Here is a 25,013-nt window from a genome sequence, read left to right as displayed (position 1 = left end):
ATAGTACTACTATATGGTGAGAATCTCTGGCCTCCTACCAACAATTGACACTAACTTGCCAGCCTTGTGAGTGAGCCATTATGGAAGTAGTAAATTAACAATCAAGCCTTTTGAAGCTAAAGCCTTGGCTAACAACTTAACTGCAATCCTATGAGAGACCCTAAGCCAAAAGAAAAGCTAAGCCACTCCTCAGTTTCTGACCCACCACAGAAACTATGATATAACAAAGGGTTATTATTTTAAGCCCCTAAATTTTGAAGTCATTTTTTTTACATAGCTAAGCTATATATAATATAAACAGTAAAGGTAGACGTAAACCTGTGCATCTTGCTCTAAAAGATAGCAAGAAAAGTGCTCGAAAAATAAGACATGTCAAAAGGACAAAAAATTGGCCAGAAGAGTCTCTCAGTCAAACTTGAGACAATATATATTTTTAACCTTTATTTTGGAAAAATTGAAAACTACTCATTCTATCATTATTGTTTCATCAAGTCCCCTAAAGGTTTTTTTCCCTGTAGGATTTTAAAGTAAATTCTTGGTATCTCATTCCAACCATAAATATTTAAGTATTACATATTATCTTTAACAGAGGAAAACTTAAGAATAATAAAACTTAGTCTCCAAAAACAAATTCTTTTAAAAATTTTTATTGATTATAGTATTATAGTTGTCCTAATTTTTCCCCCTTTGCCCCCCTTCACCTGGTACCCTGCCTTCACTCTGGCAACACCCCCCCAGCCCACACTTAGTTCACATCCATGGGTCATGCACACAAGTTCCTTGGCTACTCCATTTCCTATACTGTTCTTAACACATTGCATACGGGTGGCAAGAATTCTCATCACTTCTAAAAGGCATTTAAATTCCCCGGTACGCAACGTGTTAACATCCTCCTGTTTATTCTGTACGTACCAATTTATACTTCTTAATCCCTGAACTTTTCTCCCCATTCTCCCTCTTACCTTTCCCAAGTGATAATCCTCCAAATGATCTCCATATCTGATTCTGTTTCTGTTCTGCTTGTTTGCTTAGTGTTTCTTTTTTTTTTTTTTTTTGATTCAATTGTTGATAGTTGTGAATTTATTGCCATTTCAATGTTCATAGTTTTGATCTCCTTCTTAAATAATTCCCTTTAACATTTCATATAATAATGGCTTGGTGATGAAGAACTCCTTTAGCTTTACCTTGTCTGGGAAGCACTTTACCTGCCCTTCTTTTCTAAAGGATAGCTTTGTTGGATAGAGTAATCTAGGTTTGGGCCCTGGCTTTTCAACACTTCAAATACTTCTTGCCAGTTCCTTCTAGCCTGCAAAGTTTCTTTTGAGAAATCAGCTGGCAGTCTTATGGGAATTCCCCTGTAGGTAAGTAAATGCTTTTCTCTTGCTGCTTTTAATATTCCCTCCTTATCTTCAAAATACGGCATTTCAATTATGATGTGTCTTGGAGGGGTCCTCTTTGCATCCATCTTGTTTGGGATTCTGTGTGCTTCCTAGACTTGTATGTCTATGTACTTCACCAAATTAGGGAAGTCTTCTTTCATTAGTTTTTCAAAGAAGTTTTCAATTTCTTGTTTTTTCTCTTTTCCTTCCAGCACCCCTGTAATTAAAATGTTGGTATGTTTGAAGTTGTCTGAGAGGCTCTTTAGCCTATCTTTGTTTTTGGATTCTTTTTCCTTCTTGCTGTTCTGACTGAATGTTTTCTTCTTCCTTATGTTCCAAATAAATGATTTGATTCTCAGCTTCATTCATTCCACTGTTGGTTCCCTGTAAATTTTTCTTTATTTTACTTAGTGTAATCATAGTTTCTTCCTTTATGTTGTTGCCCTACTCAATGAGTTCTTTGAGTATCCTGATCACCAGTGTTTTGAACTCTGTATCTGATACGTTATCTCCATTTCATTTAGTTTTTTTTCTGGGGTTTTGTTCTGTTAGTTCATTTGGGTCATATTTCTTTGTCTCCTCAATTTGGCAGTTTCCCTGTGTTTGTTTCTATGTATTAGGTAGAGCTGCATTGACTCTCTAAGTAGAACAGCCTATTGCAGAAAAGTGCACTGGTAAGTTGGATAGAGTAGAGCCTTAGGTAATTGTCAGGGTGGGGCAACTGTGTGAACCAGGTTGATGGGAGTCTCTGAGTGGCGTCTCTGTTCTGTGGCTGTGTGTGTGGGAGGCCTCAGAAAGGGGACAATGCTGCTGTCTGGCCCCTGGAGGAAGCTGTCCCCAGCACTTGCCTCGATGCCAGATACCTCAGTTCCTCCCTGTATGATACTGGTGGCCTTCCAGCTGCTGTCCTGGTGTTGAAGCCCAGAGGGAGGGAGTCTGTATAAGTCCTAAGTCTGTTGTGGGCCCTTTAAGAGGATACTCCAGAGGATTCCGCAGTTTCTTCCACTGCCCAACTCCCACTGATTCTTACAGCCAGAAACTATGGGCACTTATCTTCCTGGTGCTGGAACCCTGGGTTGGTTGGTTTGGTCTGGGAACCCTCATTCCTGAGGTATCCCTCCCAATTTATATTCACCACACAGGGTGTGAGACTACTTGTTCTGTGTCTCTGCATCTCTGCCCCTCCTACATGCCTGGATGAATGTGGCTTCTTTAATTCCTTGATTGTCTAATTTCCATACAGCTTGATTTTCTGACAATTCTGGGTGATATTTGTTTTGTAGCTTAGTTGTAATTTTTGCTGTGGTTGTGTGAGGAGAGGAACTGTGTCAACCTATGCCTCCATCTTAAGCAGAAGTCCCTTGGGATCTAAACAATTCCTTAGTATCATCACATACCCACTCCACAGTTTTCTTTTTCTAAAATCCTCACCCAGGGAAATTTTTTTCATTGTTTTTAGAGGAAAGGAGAGAAAGAGAGACACTGATACGAGAGAAAAACATCAACTGCTTGCCTTCTTGTTCATACCCCCACCCAAGTATCGAATCTACAACCTGAGTATGTGCCCTGGCAGGGAATCAAATCAGCATTTTGGTCTATGGGATGTAATGCTCCAACCAACAGACACACTGGCCAGAGCTTCACAGCTTTCTTAATCTCCATTTCTGAACTCTTCCCTATAGCTGTATTCCTATTTACCATAGTTTTTGATATGGCTGAATTTATGCCAGCCATTTTGCTATAGTAATCTGTATGTCTCATGTCTTTTTGTATTTCTCTGTTCCTCCTTTACTGCTTCCTCTGGGGTTAAAAATTTTTTACTGTACTATCCTTAATTTCTCTGTTGATTGTTTTCTTTTAGGTATGAGTGGTTACTTCAGGGATTACAGTATACTTCTTTAAGTTATTATAATCAACTCCAAGTTAATACTGAATACATTACAGCAAAATATAGGAATTTTGTTTAATAGTTTCATTTCCTTTACCCTACTTTGTGCTATTGTTTTCACATTTTTCTTTTATCTATATATCTTATAACTGTAATACTACAATAGTATAATTATTGCTTTAAATAATCTCAAATCCCTTTAAAGAAATCAAGGGGAAAAAAAAAGGGGGGAAATATATAGCAGAGATAGTGTTTTATATCCTCCACAGAATATTTACTATTTCTGGTACTCTTCATTCCTTCCTGATGATTCAGTTACCATCTGGTATTATTCTTTAGAGCACGGAGGATTTCTTTTAGTACTTCTTCTATTGCATGTCTTTTAGCAACATGTCTCTCAATCTTTGTTTACCTGGAAATGTTTGTATTTTGCCTTAATATTTAAAGATAATTTTACTGGATTTAAAATTCTTGGTAGGCATTTACTGTCCTTCAGTGAGTATGTCATTCTGTGTATTTTAGCTTCCATTGTTTCTGAAAAGAAATCAACTACTAATCCTATTGTGTTGCCCTCTTTATTTGTTTTCTATTGCTGCCTTCAAGTTTTGTCTTTGGTTTTCAACAGTGTGACTAACCTGTGTCTAGAAGTGAAATCTTTTATATTTATCCTATTAGTTTTGTTAAGCTTTTTGGATCTGTAGAGTAATGTTACCCATAAAATTTGTGAAATTTCTAGCAATTATTTCTTCAAATGTTTTTGCTTCAAATCTCTTTGTCTCACTCCTTTCTTTTTGGGACTTTATAATACAAATCTGGTGCACTTCTGTGGCTCTTTTCATTTATGTTCAATCATTTTTCCTCTCTGTACTTCAGAATAGATAGTTTCTATTAATATGTCTTCATGTTCACTGTTTCTTTCTTATTTCATTTCAAATCTCCTATTAAAGCTATGTAATGAATTTTAAACTTGTCTTTTTACTTTTCAACTTTAGGCTTTCCATTTGATTGATCATTACTGAGATCTCTTATTTTTGGGGGGTCATTTTTCCTGTAATTCTTTTGAGCATATTTTTAATTCTTTGAATATATTTATTAAAAGGGCTCTGAAGTCTTTGATAAATCTAACACTGAACATAACAAGAAGCCATTTCTATTGTCTGCTTTTTTCCCTGAATATGGTCACCTTTTACTGTTTCTTTATATGGCTATAATTTTCTGGAGAAGTGCACCTGTCTAAATAATATATTAAAAAAAAATATATATATATATATATATTTTATAGTAAATATAAATTTTAACTTAGTTTTTAAAGTTTCATTTTAAAAATAAGTAATCTTTAGCCCTGGCTGGTGTGGCTTAGGTGATTGAGTGCTGGCCTGTAAACCGAGAGGTCACTGGTTCAAATCCCAGTCAGGGCATAAGTCTGGGTTGTGGGCCAGGTCTCCAGTTGCTGGTGTGTGAGAGACAATCAATCCATGTTTCTCTTGCACATCGATGTTTCTCTTCCTCTCTTCCCCTTCCTTCCCCTCTCTCTAAAAGTAAATAAATAATAAATCTTTAAAAAAAAAGTAACTTTCAATTTAATACGTGTAAGTAGTCTCTCCCATATTGTACGGCCTCTGCTTTCAATTTTCTTATTGCTTTTATCCTGTCTTCCCAGGATTCCCCTCTGTTTTTCAAGACATTATTGGTCAATGATTTGGGCAGAGGTTGTGCTCAAATACTTTATAAGGCTTTACCCTTCTCAGATCTGATTTGTTTGAGGGTTAGAGAGCATATTCAAAGTCAGCAAGTTCTTAAATTTGGCTTGACTTTTTTTTTTTTTTTTTAATTAATTAATTTTTAGAGAGAGGGGAAAGGAAGGAGAAAGAGGGAGAGAAACATCAATGTGGAAAGAAACATGACACTGATGGGTTACCTTCATGCACACCCCCAAATGGGGACCCAGTCTGCAATCCAGGCGTGTGCCCCGACCAGGAATCAAACTGACAACCTCTTGGTCCACAGGCTGGTGCTCAATCCACTGAGTCACACCAGCCAGGGCAGTTTGACTTTTATTTTTCTGTAAGGTTCTCTCAGGTTTCCTAGTCAGCCAAGGTTGAGTGGAGAGCTTAGCTAATCCTTTTATGGATTTCTCATTTCCAGGACTTTTTAGTTAGATTCTTAGTTGGCCCACTGTTCTTACCAACTGGGACCACAACCTCTGAATATCACAGATGTGGATTTTCCTTAGTTGTTTCTACCAAGTTTTCTGTTTCTAGTTGACAAAGGGACTTGTACCACTCATCGCTTAGTGGGTCTACCTTCTTTGACAGAAAAGCTGCTGGTTTTACTGTACCACTCTGATAAAACTACAGATCTTAACAATCAAACTTCTGGGATCTGTATATACTGTAACCCTAGGCAAGAAGGCTATATATTTCTGCTGTTTTTACCAGAAGCTTTAGCAGTTTTTCAAGAAAAATGTTTCTCAATTTTTAAAAAAACGTTTGGTGAATTTACAGAGCCCTGACATGTTTTTTGTTTGTTTGTTTTTTAAACAAAATTTCCAGTTGTAAATTGGTATTTTTTTTGCAGAGAGGAAATGCCTACCTCTTCATATCACCAGAAATAATCTTCCCACCTGTGATTATCTGATTATCTTAATGCATCTATAAGAACATTAAAACTGCATTATTAGCCCCTCCATATTACAGATGAGGAAATGAAGGCACAAAGAAAATAACTAATGATCTGAAGATTACATAGTTGCTAAATATAAGAGCTTGCAAACTAGGCAGTTTGCTTTCATAGCCTTTTTGCATTTGAAACAGACATGAATATGAAAATTCTTTAAAAATTTTTTTTATCCTCTCCTGAGGACATTTTGTTTTTTCCATTGCTTCTAGAGAGAGGAAAGGAGGGAGGAAGGGGGAGAGAGAAAAACATCAATGCAAGAGAGAAGCACAGATTGGCTGCCTTCTGTACGTGCCTGTACTAAGGGATTATACATACCGAAACCAGGGATAGAACCCCCAACCTAAGTATGTGCCCTGACTGGGAATCGAACCCCACAGGCTTTTGGTTATGGGACAATGTTCCAACCAACTGAGCCACATTAACCAGAACATGAATATGACAATTCTTGAAAGTACTAGAATAGAAGAAGTTACAGGTGCTATAAAAGCATTGAAAATAAATAAATAAATAAATAAAAAGAACCTATTTTTGGAACCTGAGTAGCAAACAATAAAAGATGAAGCACCACACCATGTATCATTCACAAAAATGTTTTTAGGAATACATGTACCAGTAAAATTTTCAAATATTTATGATAGTTAATGACATTAAAACCCTTTTTTGTAGATTTATCACTAATATAACTTACTCTCTTGCCAGTACCCCTTCCCACAGGAGGATGTGCCTCAGCAGCTTGACGAATTGTACAAACCATTAGCTCTATTAGAGCACTCTCTTGACGGTCAGACATTGCTAAGGTAAAACAAAACACATTAGTATAGGATTAATAAAAAAGTATTAAAAATGAATAGTTATTAAAAATTGTACATATATTGTTACTGATTATTTTATATACTGAAGACCTGTACCACGTTCCTTTTTAAAGAAGTATGTGCTTGTCATAAGTCAAACAAGAAATATATATATACAAAGTAAAGAAAAATAAGATAAACTCTCATTTGTTCTAACACCTGGTCTTTTCTAATACCGTGATTCTGAGTTAGACAGAATTTTACTGTATTTCCTTCTACATCATTTGAAAGCTCATATAAGGCATTAAAAAGAAAGAAAAAAGATCATGCTACATATTTTTTAAAGTTAACAAATTTTGAATATCTTTTTCAAATCACTGCATACTTATTTATATAACTATAAATTATTACATAATTTGTTCCATAATTTAGTCAACCTCCTACTAATGTTCAGATTGTTTCCAAATTTTTGTTATTATAAACAATGTAGCAATAAGTATCATTAATACACAAATGTTTATGTAACTGATATTTTTCTTTCTGCAGAATACATTCCCAACAGGAGTACTGGATCAAAGGTTAAAATCTTGATAATGACAAAGGTTTTTAATTCACTCTTTCAAATGCAATGATGTTGGTTTCTCATACCCCTGCCAGCACTTAATGTTATGAATCCCTTTAATTTTTGCCAGTCCAATGACTGAGAAATGGTACTTCATTGTTATTTTGGTCCTTCTTATTTACTAATTAGTGGAATGCGTTTTCTTATTCATTGATTTTGAATTTTTCCTAGATTTTTCTCTTTATTCTTTGCCCATTTTTCTGTTATTCACCTTATTTATGAACTCTTGTATATTAAAAATAGTAACTTTGTCTTTTGAACAACGAAAACTTTTTCTCCCAGTTTGTCCTTTTTGTTGCCAGAGTCTTTATGGTATCTTTTGTGAGAAAGTTAACTTTTACAAAGTCACACCTGCACCAATCATTTTAATGGCTTCTTGGTTTCTTTTTCTTCTTTCCAGGTTTACTGAGATATAATTTACATAATGGCATTGTATAAGTCATACAGTACAATAATTTGACTTACATATATTGTGGAATGATTACCACAATAAGTGTGGGTAACACCTATCATCTTATACAGATACAAAATGGTTTCTGAGTTTCTTGTATTGCTTTCAAAGGTCTCCTTGTTCTACAGATTATAGAAATATATCTCCTTTATTGACTACTCCTCACTCCCCACAGTCTTTCGCTTGCCTGTAAACTTTTAATCTGCCTGGAATTTATTTCTGATGATAGTATAAAGTATGGGCCTGTTTATTCCCATCAGATGAAGAGTCAATTATACCTCCAACATCATTAAATAAACCAGCTTTCCTTGCTAAATTTAAAGGTCACTTTTTGATGTTTTAGGCTCCTATACATACTTAAATCTATTTCTGCATTCTTTGTTTAGTTTCACTAACCTATTTCTTTATTACAATGCCATACTGTTTTGACTATAGCAATCTTACAATACGTTATATCTTAATATGCAACTCAGTTAACCCAATTTGAATATTTAGTGGAACAAGATTCCTTCATCTAGCCCGTTTTCTAAAATTTTTCTAATGCTCATGGCTAATGAACTATTCAGCACTATTGTAAGTGATTTATCTGCATTAACGTTTTTTTAACCTCAAAACAATTCTAAGAGATAGAAACTAACATTCTCACATTCCACAGATGGGGAAAATGAGTCACACAGAGAGGGTAAGTAACTTCTCAAAGCGCTCAGTAGTAGAGCAGTTTATGAACCCATGTAGTCTGACTCCAGGGTCTGTGCTCTTTAGCACTATGCTACACTGCCTTTTTAATATAATCTTAAAATTCTATCAATACATAGACTTTAAAATATTTTGCGTACTTCCTCCTCTTTACTTTATAGACTCTCTTAAACCCAATGGAATTCAGACTAGTATTTTAAGAAAATTATACATTATATTGAGAATAACTGCCATTTATATAATCTTTCCAGCCAGAAACATGATATAGCCCTCTTCATTTCTGAGATCTTATTTTATGTTATTGAACAAAACATTACAGTTTTCTTCACACTGATTCTGTACTTTCCTTGTTGAATTCAATCCTATGAATTTTTAAAAGCAGATGTTGAGACCAATTTGAATAATTTAATTCTATCTTTGTCTCCCTGTTCCTGCCTGCTTTCCTTATTTATATTAAAGATCAACAGATGTGGAGATTATAGAGACACAAGTAGGTATAAATTAAATGAAAAGATATTAAGATTTAGAAATTTAGAAGTTTATACTAATTATTGTATAATAAATTTAAATAACAACAATAAAAATGCAAACAAAGATATAACATTTTATCCTTCATTGGGTTCCAAAACGACCCTGCATACATATTCCTATATGTATGCACATCTTAATTCAATAATTTTTTGTTTTAACATTTGCTCTTCTTGTTTCTGTCCCTTGTCCACACTCTTTAAAACTCAGCCAGACTCTCTCTCCCTCTTTTTATAATATTTTTATTAGTATTTCCCATAGAGACCACTGCAAAAGTTACTTAACTGGTCTTTTGCCTACTCCAAATCATGTTTACAAAGAGCATCTTTCTTAAAATATAAATTTGATCACATGACCCTTCTCTTTAAAATACTTAGCAGCACCTTATCACATTTAGAATGAACGAAATAAGCTGATTCATGAACTAAAAGGTTCTACATCATCTGGCCTCTGCCTCCTTCTCATCTTATGCCACTGGCTCACTATGTACATACTGCACTTCCTGAAAGGTAACAATACCAATAGGCTTTAGATATGCTGCAATTGCTATTTCCTCTATCTAGGAAGCTCTTTTTTTGACATTTCCTATAGCAAGCCCCCTCATTGTTATTTTCCAACACACTTACAGCTCCATGTGAACAGTGAACAAATTTTAATGTTAAATATACTAGTCTGCACATGGAAGATAGTCAATAAATATTTTAAAATTATAAAATGATTTGATTCCCTGCTTTGAAGAATTACATTTATCCATATTTACTTCATCCATCAACTGGATAATAGTTTTACCATTAGAAATAACCACAGAAGATTACCTAATCAGAGGTCTTCTAAAAAAAAAAAAGAGAAGTTATGGTTTTGTTGTTACCCGGTTGGTTACCTATTACCCAGCCAACTCAGATTATACTAAAAATTTATTCAGCAATTTTACTTATCTGTAGAATACATGCATATGCTCAACAAAAAATTCCCTGTCCCTTAAAAACATTGCAAGGTAGTCTTAAGGCTACAGTGATTTAATTTACTATTAGTAAGTCTTTGACAACTGCTAACTATAGACTTTCATCCACTGGACAGTCTATCACACTCTATCTACCTAAAATATAATAATTTCTCATTAGTCTTAAACAAGTTACTAGCAACTTGCACAACAGAATAGTACACTTATTTTAATGAGGTACACCCATCTAGAACACCTTGATAACTGACAGACTTAGTAATTATTATGTACTGACTTACCCATCTTACTTAAAGAGAGTAAAAAGCCAACAAAACCAAAGCATAGTTCGTTGGATCTTCCTTAAATTTATATCCTCTGCCTCTCTTCTCCTTGGAAATAATCTTATAGGGCTTGGGGTGATTAAAAAGACTTGGAATCATAATAAACATGAAGCTCTAACCCAATGATAATGTGCATATTCTACAGCCACAAGCAAAAGAAGGAAAATGGATGAAATGTACTAGTGAACACTATGCTAGGCACTTTGCTCAAGTGTTGACTGGGCAGTAGTAATGAGAAGGGAAATTGATTTTATTAGAGAAAATATTAAGATTAGTTAGAATGTATGAGTCAGTGAACTTAGCAGGAACATATATAAGTAAAATAAAAAGAGTAATATCGAATATATGTTCATATTCCTGTGATCACATAAGTGAAAGGAATCTACAGTACAGTTGAGAGTTTGACTTTGTAGGCAGAAGATCTTGACACCTTAGTAATAAGGCCACCTTCTTACCAAAAATATGGAGAAAAAACAAACATGCAAATAAAGTAAATAATAATCAGAGGTAGAGCCAAATATACTACAATAACTTCCACTTTGAAAGAAAATCTATAAAAAGTTTGGAAAGGATTTGTGTTACGGATTAACAATGAGGTTACGAAGCAAAATTTTTTTAGTTTAAAAGAGGCAATTTGGTCCAGTTTACTGGGATGTAACTGAGTGATGCATACCTGTTGTTTCTCTCATTGAATTTTGTCAGATCCAGAGTAGATAATGCCAGTTAGCATCACTACTTGGAAAGAACACTGGGGGATGGTCACTCTCCTGGTGACCTGTTTGGGTAGTCTACTGAAGGAGATGGCTCATTCTGCTTTTATATTCCCGAGGATTTTGAACCATATAAAAAACAGGGGAAGCAGAACAGAGAATTAAGTTTAATTTAATTACATTTAATCCTTACAACAACATAAGGTATACAGGGAAAATAATCTTTATGTTACAAAGAAAAGGAAGCTAACAAACAAAAAAAATGAGGACCTCAGTCAAAAAGGATAAAGTTAAAAATCTGAATCTCCTTCTTTCAATTCTGAAGTCCATGTTCACTTCAAGCTTCACTTACATCGAAGTATCATCTATATTCTGGGATTGTTATATGAATTAAATGAAACAGCAGTCTTTAAAGCGCTATTGTGGGCTAGTTTGAAAAACAAACCATATATAGGAGAAAGCATTTCTAATTCTAAGGAGCTAATATTCGTATAAGCTTTCAGAATATGAATATTAAATATACATATCCATTTTACTGTTCATGATCTTATGCAACATGAATAAGATGCATACTTCAGGAATTATCACATAGCTAGGTAAATGACTATTTTTAACTTTCTGTTTTTAGTAATTAAAAATATATAACAAAAGGGGATGGCTGTGGTCTAATTAAATACTTTCTTGTCAAAGGCTTTTCCAAGGTCATACATAAATATAGCAAAAAGATTCTGGTTGCCCTTTTTTTTTTTAACAATTAAGTATGCCAGTATTTTGTATCTCAAATCAGAATAAAAACTGACTATTACACAACATACAGATTAAAAAAAAAACAAAACTTTGTGGCATGGTGGCAAGTGTCAATCTAGAAAGATCTAAGTTATTGAGATATCCTTAGTTGTTATAGGCAACAAATTGTTCTCTTTGCAAAAAGACACCCAGCATTCTTGCATATATCCATTTTTAAGATGTGGTCTATACAGGATGTTATTATTATTAATAGATACCCATAACAACACGTAGATCAACTTATCAAAATACTATACCTTCCTCTCCTTGAACAGGTTCTTCTAATAGCAACTCTGTCATACATTCCCAGTCTTTCAAAAGTTCTTGAGAGCTCTCCCACAAACTGTCCACCAAGTAGGCTGCATGTTCGTGCAACTAAAAACAACAAATCAAGGGCGACTGAAGAACATTTAATGAAGAAACTACTAATAATATTTTGAGTTACTAAACCACTTTCTTCATAATTAAAACGGCTAGTTCACAATAATCTCAATGTATTCCACTGTCAATAACAGAATGTACTATGTTAATTGAAATAAAAGTTTTTTATAGTAGTAAATGACATTTATAGATAAGGAAACAGAGTATAAAACAGAATTCTTGAAATTATAAACTGGATCTAGGTTACCTTTAACTAATTTTTGGATTGTCTCCTGTAACTATCATTTTTTTTCAAGGAAATGAATTACTTTCTCTGAGAATTGCATTTAAAATTTTGGTACCAGCCTAAGTATTCAATACTTTACATCTCTCTCACCTTTGGTGAAGATCAAAATGTAAGCTCTCCATCTCTCTTTTCTACTTTTATTTCCATTTAACCAAATGCACTCCACATCTAGCCTTACCCCCAATTTTTGCTGTCTGTTGCTCATCTCAATTTTCTTGACATGTTCCATCAGTAAACAAACACCATGAGTCTCATCTAAAACTTCATTCTAAACCCTCTCCCACTTGTTAGTCATTAAACCATGAAGAATATTACTCAGATAAAGCTCTTCAGGAAAGGTAAGCAAAGAATGTATTGGTCTTGCTCTTGCTTCTGCTACTTAAAATAACTTTTCCACTATAGTATAAAAATTCTTCCATCTTTGAGGCTCATGACATCCAGCTAAACCACTTTGTAGACTGCTGCTTTCTAAGCTATAGATTGCAACCTTTTCATTGTCTGTTAAACTTATTTAATGTATTAAGATCAAAGTTTCAAAAACTGAAACAAACTAGAAAAGAGTATGTAGCACAAAGAAAGGTAAGTTATATTTTATATAACTCATTTCAATTATATGTGCTTGTACTTGGTTTTCTCATTTGTAGTGGCCCCAAAATGCAGACCTTTCCAGAACTACTGGTTGTCTACTTGATATTTTAGCACATCCGGCATGTGCATTGGTCTTCTTCTTGCATGCCAATTCTATTATTTTTAACTTCAACGTATATTTGAATGAACAATTTAAAGTTCTGCCTCACTTGACCTTCAAATTCTATACTTCATTTCCACTGCATTTCAAATCTAATATTCTGGCTCCTGAAATGCCTCATGAAGTCCATCCCTCCACACACACCCCAGTCTCCCAGTGGTTTTTGTCAAGGCAGACTAAATAATATCAATTAGCATCTCTGCTTGGGAAAAAAAAAAAAGCAAAAGTTTGCAGCAAGACATCTTCAAACTTTCCAAATTCACATATTCTAGGAAACTATTCCTAGGATCATTATCATCAGTAACATGATTCACAAAGTGACAGGCATTAAGTGGCACATGTCAAAAATGAAAATTAGCAACAGAAACTAGAAACACAAAGAGTTTCAAAACTGTTGCTATTAAAACCCAAGCTGAAATGGAGTTATTATTTAATGGGTACAGCGTTTCAGGTTAGGAATATTTTTGAAAAACTTCTGGAGATGGAACTTCCAGTCAAGGTAAAGGTGTAGGTAAATACGCTTCCCCTCCTCACACACTCATAAGGAGGATTACATCTACCTCAGAACAAAAAAACAACCAGAACTGCCAGAAAATCGAATGTATGGAAGTCCCACAAACAAGGAATTAAGAAGAAACATTCATCCAGACAAGTAGGAGGGGAGTCAGGGAGTTGGGGTGGAAGGGACGTGGTGTGGCAGAGGCAAGGCAAGGCTGTGGTGGCATGGCAGCAGCTGTGTAGAAAAAGCGGTCCTTGCCTGCATTCACGTGCAGTGCATAAAGTTGAGAGCGATCCCAACTCCAGGCTAGACAGCGCAGCTCACTGTTCCAGCCACAGGAAATAAAGCCTCATTGCTTCTGGCTGAAAAACCTGTGGAGGTTGGGGCAGTGGAAGAAACTGCCCAACTCTCAGTAGAGTCTGTTTAGAGGGCCCCCATGGTCCTAGTATGTACACAAACCCACCCACTCTGGGAGCCATCATCAGGGCAGGACAACAGCCAGAGGGGTGCCAGTCCATTATGGGAAGTGGGTGAAGTGACTGGAAAACGGGCGAGTACTGAGGAAGTGATATTATTCCTTCTCTGACCCCTTCCCCACAAAGTGGTGAAATGGGTCCAGCTGCACTGACAATACCTAAGTCTCTGCCTCTTACAATGTAACAGGTGTGACAGACCTACAACAGAGGCAAACTAGGGAGGCTGTTAAATTGAGGACACAAAGAAGTATGGGCCAAATGAAGGAACAGATCAAAACCCCAGAAAAAGAACTAAATGAAAATGGAGACAACAAACCTATCAGATGCAGAGTTTAAAACACTAGTGATCACAATGCTCCAAAAAATGATTGAGTACAGCCACAAAATAAAGGAAGAAATGAAGGTTACAGAAAGTGAAATAAAGAAAAATATACATGGAGCCAACAATGATGGAAGCAATCCGAGATTCAAAGCAATGATTTGGGACAAAGTGAACAAATAAACATTCACCCAGAACAGAAACAAGAAATGATAAGAACACGGAGAGTAAAAGAAAACTCTGGGACAACTTTAAATGTACCAAGATCCGAATCATAGGGGTGCCAGAAGGAGAAAAAGAAGAACAAGAAACTGAAATAATCTCTAATTTGGCAAAGGAAATAGACATTCAAGTCCAGGAAGCACAGACAGTCCCAAACAAGTTGGACCCAAAGAGGATCACATCAAGACAAATAATAGTTAAGACAACTACCTCAAAACTGGTTCCAGAAAATCAAGCTGCATCAAAGTCCAACAAACAAAGAAATAATAAAGAAATACTCATCCAGACAGGTAGGAGGGGCGGAGCTGGGACAGAGAGGATGTAGTGTGGTGGTGGGGGCAGTGGCAGCAGCGGTGGGCAGGCGGAAAGCGCAGTCACACATTTTAAAAAGTCGAGAGAGACACCTGGGGAGCATTCCCAGCTCTTCACTGGAACTCGCAGCTCACTGTCCCAGCACCGGGGAAAATCAAGCCTCATTGCTTATGACTGTGCACTCCAGTGTGGGTTGGGGTGGAGGCAGAAACTGCCAGTCTCAGCAGACTCCGCTTGTTTAAAGGGTCCCCACGGTCCTAGAACATCCGCAGACCCACCCACTCTGGGAACGACAGCCAGGGCAGCAATTAGAGGGGCACCACTCTGGTGCAGAAGTGGGAGAGGTGCCTGGAAAAGGGGCAAGTGCTGGGCAGTGGCATTGTTCCCTCTCCAACCCCTCCCCCACATACAGCGCCACAACGTGGTGAAATAGGTTGTCCTGTACTGACAAATCCCTAAGGCTCCATGCCTTACAACATAACAGGAGTGACAGCTCTACCTGGGATGCGGAGACAAAACAAACACAGGAGCCTGTCAGAATGAGGAGACAGAGAAGTATGGCCCAAAAGGGGGTTCCAGTGGGAGAACTAAGCGATGAGGAGATAGCCAACCTAACAGATGAGGAGACAGACAACTTAACAGACACAGAATTCAAAACACTGGTGATAAAGATGCTCACAGGCTTGACAGATATGCTTGAGTATGGCAAACGCATAAGAGAAGAAGTGAAGGCTAAGCTAAGTGAAATGAAGGAAAATCCACACAAAACCAATAATGAAGAGAAGGAAACCGAGGTTCAGATCAATGATTTGGAACATAAGGAAGAAAAAAACAGCCAACCAGTGCAGAATGAGGAAGCAAGGATTGAAAAAAATGAGGAAAACTTCCCAAATTTTGCGAAGGAGATGGACATACAGGTCCGGGAAGCACGGAGGATCCCAGGTGAGCTGGGCCCAGAGGGGACCACACCAGGACGCATCATGATTGAGATGCCAAAGGTGAAAGATAAAGAGAGAGTCCTGGGGGCAGCAAGAGAAAGGCAGAGAGTTGCCTACAGGGGGTTGCCTATAGGACTATCCACTGATTCCTCAGAGGACACTTTGCAGGTAGGAAGGGACAGGCAAGCAGTATTCAATGTGATGAAAAGCAACCTGCAACCAAGATTACTCTATCCAGCAAAGCTATCACTTGGAATGGAAGGGCAGATGAAGTGCTTTCCAGACAAGGTAAAGCTAAAGGAGTTCATCACCACCAAGCCATTATTACAAAAAATGTCAAAGGGACTTACTTAAGAAAAAGAAGATCAAAACTGTGAACACTAAAATGACAACAAACTCACAGCTATCAACAACTGAATATAAAAAATAAAAACAAAATCCAACTAAGCAAACCAGAATAGGAACAGAATCAGAGGTATGGGGATCATTTGGAGGGTTATCAGCTGGGAGGGGGAAGGGGAGAAATGGGGAAATGGTGCAGGGAGACTAAGAAGCATAATCGGTTGGTACAAAATAGGGAGATGTTAAGAATAATATAGAAAAGGGTGAAGCCGAAGATCTTATATGCACGACCCACGGACATGAACTAAGGAGGGTGGGATTGCTGGAGGGAAGGGGTTACTGGGCAGAGGAGAGCAAAGGGGAAAAAAACTTGCACTACTGTAACAACATAATCAATAAAATATACTTTAAAAAAAAATAAAGGTGCCTGCAGAACTGCGGGTGGCGATTCTTACGGGCCCACGAGGAGGACCAGGAGTCACCTTTCCCCCGCTTCCCTTGCTCTTACAGGTCGCCAAGTCAGTCCAGGAGTTGCCTTTCCCCTGAACCCCCTTCCGCCTTCCTTTGGTCCCTCAGTGAACCAGTTATCTGCTTCCACAGCCGTCTCTGGGTGATTTCTCAGAGCAGAGCTGCCCTCATAGGGGCATGTGAGAGGCAACCTATCAATGTATCACTGATATTTCTCTCTCTCTCTCTCCCTTCTCTAAAAATAAATAAATAAAATCTTTTTAAAAACAACAGAAAACAAACAAACAAACAAAAGTCGGGTGGGACACCTGGGGAGCGTTTCCAGTCCCAGACCAGACTAAAATAAAGCCTCATTGCTTCTGACTGTGCAAACCAGTGGGGGTTGCAGCAGAGGAGGAGACTGCTGGTCTCTCAGTGGAGTCCACTTGTTTGGAGGGCCCCCACAGTCCTGGAATGTCCACGGACCCACCCACTCTGGGAGCGACGGCCAGGCAGCAGCTGGAGAGGTGCCAGTCCCATATGGAGGTGGGAGAGATGCCTGAGAAGGGGCGAGTGCTGAGCAAGTGGCACTTCAAGTGTTCCAACTTTCCTGTCATAGGGCGTGCCAGTGTGAGAAGAGAAAGAGCTAGAAATCGGAAATCTATTTGAAAAAATGATGAAAAAAAAAAAAACTTTCCTAATTTGGAAAAGGAAATAGATGTGCAAGTCCAGGAAGCACATAGAGTCTCAACCAAGATGGATGCAAACAGGCCCACTCCAAGACACATCAGAATTAAAATTCCAGGGGCTAAAGATAAAGAGAAAAATCTCTAAAGCTGCAGAAGAAAAGAATGTAGTTTCCTACAGGGGAGTTCCCTTAAGACTGTCAACTGATTACTCAAAAGAAACCTTACAGGCTAGAATGGGCTGACAAGAAATATTCAAAGTTATGAAAAGCAGGGACATATAGCCTAGAGTGCTCTACCCAGCAAAGCTATCATTTAGAATTGAAGGGCAGATAAAGAACTTCTTCCCAAACAAGAAAAAATGAAAGGATTTCATTGTCACCAAACTATTATTATATAAAACGTTTAACAGACTTATTTAAGAAAAAGATAAAAAGTATGAACAATAAAATGGCAAAAAATACATATCTATCAATGATTGAATCTAAGAAACAAACTATGAAACCATAAACAACCCCAAATAACCTCAGCAATTTTGAGAAAGAACAAAGAAAAGTAGGAGGGATGACAGTACCAGATATCAAACTATATTATAAGACCACTGTAATCAAAACAGTGTCTTGCATAAGAACAGACACATAAATCAGTGGAACAGAATAGAGCCCATAAATAAACCCAAGTTTCTACAGTCAATTAATGTTTGACAAAGAGGGAAGGAGAATAAAACGGAGTAAAAACAGCCTCTTCAATAAATGGTTTTGGGAGATGTGGACAGGAATATCCAAAAAAAAAAACAAAAAAAAAAAAAAACACACACACACACACAAAATACAAAAATAGACCACCAACTTACACTATATACCAAAATAAACTCAAGATGGAAACTGATTAAAATATAAGTTGTGACATCATAAAAGTCCTAGACATAGGCAGTAAAATTTCACATATCCCAACAATATTTTAGCAGATCTGTCTCCCTAAGGCAAGAGATATAAAGGAAAGAATATACAAGTGGGACTACATCAAATTCAAAAGCTCCTGCTCAGCTAAAGAAAACATCAGCAAAATGAAAAGGGAAGCAACCCTATGGGAAAACATATTTGTCAATGATTCCTTGAACAAGGGTTTGGGTTCCAAAATATTTAAAGAACTCATACGACTCAACACCAGGAATACAGACAATCCAATTAAAAAAATGGGCAAAGGACTTGAACAGACAACTCTCCAAGGAGGTCATACGGAGGGCCCATAGACATATGAAAGGGTGCTCAACATCACTAGCCATCAGAGATGCAAATTAAAACCACAATGAGACACCACCTCACAGTGTTCAGAATGGCCATCATCAACAACTCAGTAAACAAGTGCTGGTGAGGATGCAGAGAAAAAGGGAACCCTAGTGCACTGCTGGTAAGAATGCAGACTGGTCCAGACACTGTGGAAAACAGTATGGAATTTCCTCAAAAAACTAAAAATGGAACTGTCTTTTGATCCAATTCAAAAGAACCTATGCACCCCAACGTTCACAGCAGTGTTATTTACAATAGCCAGGTGCTGGAATCAGCCTAAGTGTTCATCAGTAAATGCGTGGATCAAGAAACCATGGTGCATTTACACAATGAAATACTACACAGCAGAAAGAAAGAAGGAATTCCTACCCTTTCCAACAGCATGGATGGAACCGGAGAGTATTATACTAAGTGAAATAAGCCAGGTGGTGAAAGACAATACCATATGATTTCACCTATAAATGGAACCTAATAAACAAAACAAACCAACAAGCAAAACAGAACCAGTGATATGGAAATAAAGAACAAACTGGCAGTAACCAGAGGGAGAGGGGATGGGATAATGGGGAAAAAAGGGGAAAGGTCCAGTTAAGGAACAAATATGAAGGACCCATGGACATGAATAACAGGGTGGGGACTGACTGAGAGTGGGGGTGTGGGCGGGGCAGGGGAGAGCAGCAGGGGCGGGGGTGGGGGGAATTGGGACAACTGTAATTGAACAACAATAAAAAGTAAAAATAAAATAAAAAACTAAGCTAACAAAAAGAACAGAGACAGAATCATGGATACAAAGAGCATTTTGATGGTTGCCAAATGGGAGGGGGGTGTGGGGGAATGGGTGAAGAAGTCAGGGGATTAAGAAATACAAATAGGTAGTTACAGAATAGCCACGGGGATGTAAAATACAGTATAGGAAATGGAGCAGCCACAGAACTTACACACATGACCCATGGACATGAACAATGGTAGAAATATTGCTTCAGGGAGTTAGGGGTGCTGGGTGGAGAGGAACAAAGGCGGGAAAAATCAGGACAACTGTAATAGCATAATTACTAAAATATAATTTAAAAAAATAATAATAATATCAATTTTAGGTATTACAGTGACTTGGGCCCGTAAACGAGAAAACACTACGCTGGGTGGACAGAAAGCCAAGTTAATACCGCATAACCAGAACATCACCACCTGTCCACTCCCTGCTTAAAAGAAAGAAAGGCAGAATTTTATATCCCTTCTAACTGCTTACTTTTCCTAAATTGACATGGAAAATTCCATAAGCTCACTTTTATCCTATAGCCTGTCGTTGGTGCAAGCCTGCTTTATCCCCAGCTTATAAAAGCTGCAAGCAGAGCCACTACCCACCCTCCACCCCCTCAAAGACAGTTCAGAGGACCTTCCTTTCTTCTGTGCCATTCACCTTGTGTTCAAACATAAGCTTAAAAAAACATGTCTGAAAATTGTTTCCTCTCAATTCTATCTTGAGCAACCAAGAAACCCAGTGCCAGTACAAATTATTTATAATAAATTAAATGACAATTTTATGTGTAATCTAAAGAAAAAAGCAAAATACTTATGTTAAAAATTTACCTCACTTTCAAGAAAGAAAAGAACCAGCATCCTAATGAGATTCCCATTCGGACTGTTCCTTCCCCTCCTCTTTGCTAATGCTTCTTCTGCTTGTGGGTCATGTCTGCTAAACAGCCTGGAAATAAGTAACAAAACAAGAACATTACAGATTTATATGGATATAAATTTCAGTTTTTTTTCTTCACTGTACATATTATTTCAGTGTTAAAGAAATATCAAAGAGCAGTCTACTGATTTGCTTCCATACAAGTATAAAACTGATGTTTTTATAGATAAAAAGTTTAGATCTGAATAATTTCATACAATTAAACCATATATAAAGTGTAAAAGGAAGCTTTTTTTACTGATGACTAATCAATGTTCAAATACTTATGAAAAATATCAAGTATTTTTATCTCACATGAAATATACTGGAGTATATAATTTAAAAAGTTCTATATCCTCACATGATTTCATATCAAGTAATTACAGCATTTAATCAAATGTTCCAGTAATAATTTGAAAATACATAATTTCAATCATGATTACTTCCTGCATTCTTTTGTGCTCATTAGCCTATTACCTAAAAAGAATACTCACTAGCTCAATAGTATTGAGTAAAATGACATAAATATTAAATTTATAAAAGTACCACTTAATGACAAAACTTCTAAAGAAGCTCTGGCTGGTGTGGCTCAGTGGATTGAGTGCTGGCCAGTGAACCAGAGGGTCGCTGGTTCGATTCCCGGTTGGGGCACATGCCTGGGTTATGGGTCAGGTCCCTAGCTGGGGGCGTGCAAGAGTCAACCACATATCAATGTTTCTCTCCCTCTCTTCCTCCCTTTCCCCTTCTCTGAAAAAATAAATAAAATCTTTGAAAAAATAAAATAAAATAAAATACGGCAAAAACATGACCTGAAAATTTTTATCTGCTAAGATTTTAACAAAATTTAAAGACTGCTAAAGGTGCTATGTTGCCAGGTATTGCACCAGGTAAAAGAAGTATAAAGTGAACAAAGACAAAATAGCTTTTTTCATTGAGCTCTTATTCTGGTGGTTGAAAATAAACAGTAGATAAATGTAATATATATTACCTCAGTTGGTATAAGGAAAAACAAGGAACTAGGGATGGGGATATAGAGTGTGCTAATTTAGATATGGACACCACTATGGGTTTATCAGATGAGAGGCTAAATAAGTGAGTAAAGAAAGAATAACTTCATGTGTCATAAAAACCAATCTCAAGCAGAAAATGAGTATAGAGAAGGTGAATATTTGTGGGGGGAGGAGAAAGTATATAGCTGGGGGAGACTAGAGTATTAACTTTTTAAAAAATCATCACCTGAGGATAAGCTTTTACTTGATTTAGAGAGATGGTGGGGGAGAGAAACAGAGACAGAGAGGGAATATCTATTGGTTGGTTGGCTCCTGTACATGCCCCAACCGGGGGCTGAATCCACAAACCGGCCAGGGCTAGAGTATTATCTTGAAGTACATTAGCATAGCTAACAGACTGGCTTAAGAGAAAAGTTTTCTTTATTTGGGCTGCTTTCAGAAGGGGAACAACCGTAAAATACGAGTGTCCTCTAAAACTAAAATGTATAAATATAAATAAGTGCATTTATTTTAAGTAAACATTAGGCACTAAGGAATTAGCTTAATATTCTAATATTAAAATGTAGAGCATTTTATGCCATATTAAAATATTCATTTCAGATACATTTTACTATTTTGGGGGGTATTTGATGAAGCTCGTAAACTAGACTACAAAACAACCATGAGTGTATGTGCATGCATGCATTAAAAAAAAAAAAATCTTAATAATGGAATCCCCGTGGCTACTATATAGTTTACTTGTTAAGATTTTAAAAAATCAGAATATTATATCATGGGAGAATACTCAAAAAGATCATTAAGAAGAACCTCCAGTCAAGAAGGCCACATGGGCAACCATGGCCAGCCTCTTTGCAGAACACATCAAAATTACAAACTGGCTGGTGTGGCTCAGTGGATTGAGCACTGGGCTGTGAATCCAATGGTTGCTGGCTTGATTCCCAGTCAGGGCACATGCCTGGGTTGCAGGCCAGGTCCCCAGCTGGGGACGAACAAGAGGCAACCACACATTGATGTTTCTTTCCCTCTCATTCTCTCTTCCTGCCCCTCTCTCTAAAAACAAAAATAAATAAAATCTTTAAAAAAAAGAATAGAACCACCATAACTCAGAACTGTCAGGAATCTAGTTGAATTGAAGGAAGTCAGACAACTATGGAATTAAAGAAACCACATCCATCCATCCAGACTGGTAGGAAGGGTGCAGACAAGGAATGGGCTGGTCCCTAACCCACGTGTGGTGGATAAAAACTCAGTAGGGATAACTTAGGAGAGAGGAGTCCCAGCCCCACACAAGGGTTCCCCAGCCCAGGATTCCAGTGCCAGGAAGATAAGTCCCCACAACTACTGGCTGCAATAACAGGCAGTGATTAAGTCAGGGAAGGAACTGCGGGAGTCCAAAACAATTGCCCTTGAAGATCCTACACATGGACTCACCTACCCAGACACACCCTCTGAGCTCCAGCACAGGGGTAACAGCTTGAGAGGCACCAGTGGCATACAGGAGAAACTGAAGTGTATGGCATCAAGGAGAGCAGAGACCACTGTCCCTTTTCTAAATGCTTTCCCCGCAGAGGCGGCTAGCTAGTGCCATATCTGAGACTCTATCAACTCGGCTAACACTGTTTGACCTGCCTTGGAGGTCCCTGCAGACTCCTCACCACCCAACTTACCTGCCCACACGAACTGCTTTTCCATCTGAATGGCTGGTCTTGGCTCATGCTTCACAACTTTCTGAATCCTTTGAAACAAGCAAGAGCTGGCCTCACTGAGCCCCAGGCCCGGCTATAGCAGCAGCCAGCTGAGATTCAAACCTTGATTTTGCCTGGGTATCTCCAAGCCCAGCAAAAGTAGCAGCTATCTTACATTGCTTTATAGCTTGAGCAGGGTGTCCTCAGGCAAAACACAGGCTGAGGCTGACCTTGGCCAGTACCACCTGGGAAACTCCAGGGCCAGTGTACCCAGTGGACAGTTAAAGACCATGCTGGAGCATCACCATCCTGCCCCTGCATAGCTGATCCCCCTTGGAGGGTGGACACTGGTGGAAAATGGTCACAGCCAATCCTTGCAGCTGAATAGGCTGGGTAAATCCTTCCCATTGACCTGCCAACAGCAACCAAGGCTCAACTACAAGAGAAGGGTGCACACGGCCCACGTGAAGAATGCACCTTGAATACCCAGCTTGGGTGATAGGGCAGGCTGTGCCACTGGACCCTACAGGATACCTATTACATTAGGCCACCCTACCAAGTCAGGGAGTCATAGCAGCACCACCTAATCCACAGAAACAAACACAGGGAGGTTGTCAAAACAGGGAGACAAAGAAACATGGCCCAAATGAAAGAACAGATCAAAAATTCAGAAAAAGAACTAAACAAAAGGGAGTCAAGCAATCTATCACATGCAGAGTTCAAAATATTGGTTATAAGGATGCTCAAGGAAATTACTGAGGACCTCAACAGTATAAAAAATATCCAGTCAAAACAAAGGATTCACTAATTGAAGTAAAGAACAATTGACAGGGAAACAACAGTAGAGTGGATGAAGCCGAGAATCACATCAATGATTTGGAACATAAGAAAGCAAAAAACAACCAATCAGAACCAACAAGGAGAAAAAAGAATCCCCTCAAAAAGAGGACAGTACAGCCTCTGGGACAACTTCAAGTGTTCCAACATTTGCACCTTAGGGGTGCCAGAAGAAGAGAAAGAGCAAGAAACTGGAAATCAATTTGTAAAAAAAAAAAAAAAAAAAAAAGGAGAAAACTTTCCTAATTTGGTGAAGGTAATACACATGCAAGTCCAGGAAGCACAAAGATCCCAAACAAGAAGGATGCAAAAAGGCCTGCTCCAAGACACATAATAATTAAAATGTCAAAGATTAAAGATAAAGAGAGAATCTTAAAAGCAGCAAAAGAATTTAGTTACCTACAGGGTGTTCCCTTAAGACTGTCAAAAGAAACTTTGCAGGCTAGAAAGGACTGGTGAGAAATACACAAAATCATGAAAAGCAGGAACCTATAGCTAAAATTGCTCTACACAGCAAAGCTATCATTTAGAATCGAAGGGTAGCTAAAGAGCTTCCCAGACAAGAAAAAAAGAAATTTATTATCACCAAACCATTATTATATAAAATGTAAAAGGGACTTATTTAAGAGAAAGCAGATAAAAAATACGAACAATAAAATGGCAAAAAATTACCTATCAACAAGTGAACCTAAAAAACTAAGCAAATAAGAACAGAGACAGAATCATGGATACAGAGCATTTTGATGGTTGCCAGATGGGAGGAAGGTGAGGGTGAATGGGTGAAGAAGTAAGGGGGTTAAGAAGTACACATAGGTAGTTGCAGAATGGCCAAGGGAATGTACAGTAGTCCCTCTCTATATCGCGGTTCACTTATTGTGGCCTCACTGTATCGCAGGATTTTAAAAAATATTATATTTAATTATTTATCGCGGATTTTTTGCTATATCGCAGGATTTTGCAGTACTGTATATGCATGTTGTTAAAGTTATGTAGGTTTAAGAGTGTAGAATAAATGTAAGGTTCCTACTTCGCGGGGGCGGGTCTAAAACGTAA

General features: G+C 37.6%; 1 protein-coding gene across 3 annotated transcripts in view; it reads right to left on the bottom strand.

Moving 5' to 3' along the window:
• Positions 1-25,013, bottom strand: part of STAG1 (STAG1 cohesin complex component) — a 382,246-nt gene that overhangs the window by 74,147 nt on the left and 283,086 nt on the right. For all 3 annotated transcript variants that reach the window (XM_090284291.1, XM_090284293.1, XM_090284292.1), the window contains exons 14-16: positions 20,344-20,458; positions 12,069-12,186; positions 6,635-6,738 (exon numbers count right to left, since the gene is read on the bottom strand). In XM_090284291.1, the coding sequence (XP_090140417.1) occupies positions 6,635-6,738; positions 12,069-12,186; positions 20,344-20,458 (337 nt within the window). The remainder of the gene's footprint in view (positions 1-6,634; positions 6,739-12,068; positions 12,187-20,343; positions 20,459-25,013) is intronic.

The sequence above is a fragment of the Furipterus horrens genome, unplaced genomic scaffold, assembly GCF_987537825.1.
Source record: "Furipterus horrens unplaced genomic scaffold, mFurHor1.1.pri manual_scaffold_7, whole genome shotgun sequence".
NCBI lineage: Eukaryota > Metazoa > Chordata > Mammalia > Chiroptera > Furipteridae > Furipterus > Furipterus horrens.
The sequence above is the reverse complement of the archived record's forward strand: the minus strand, read 5'-3'. Positions and strand labels throughout refer to the sequence as shown.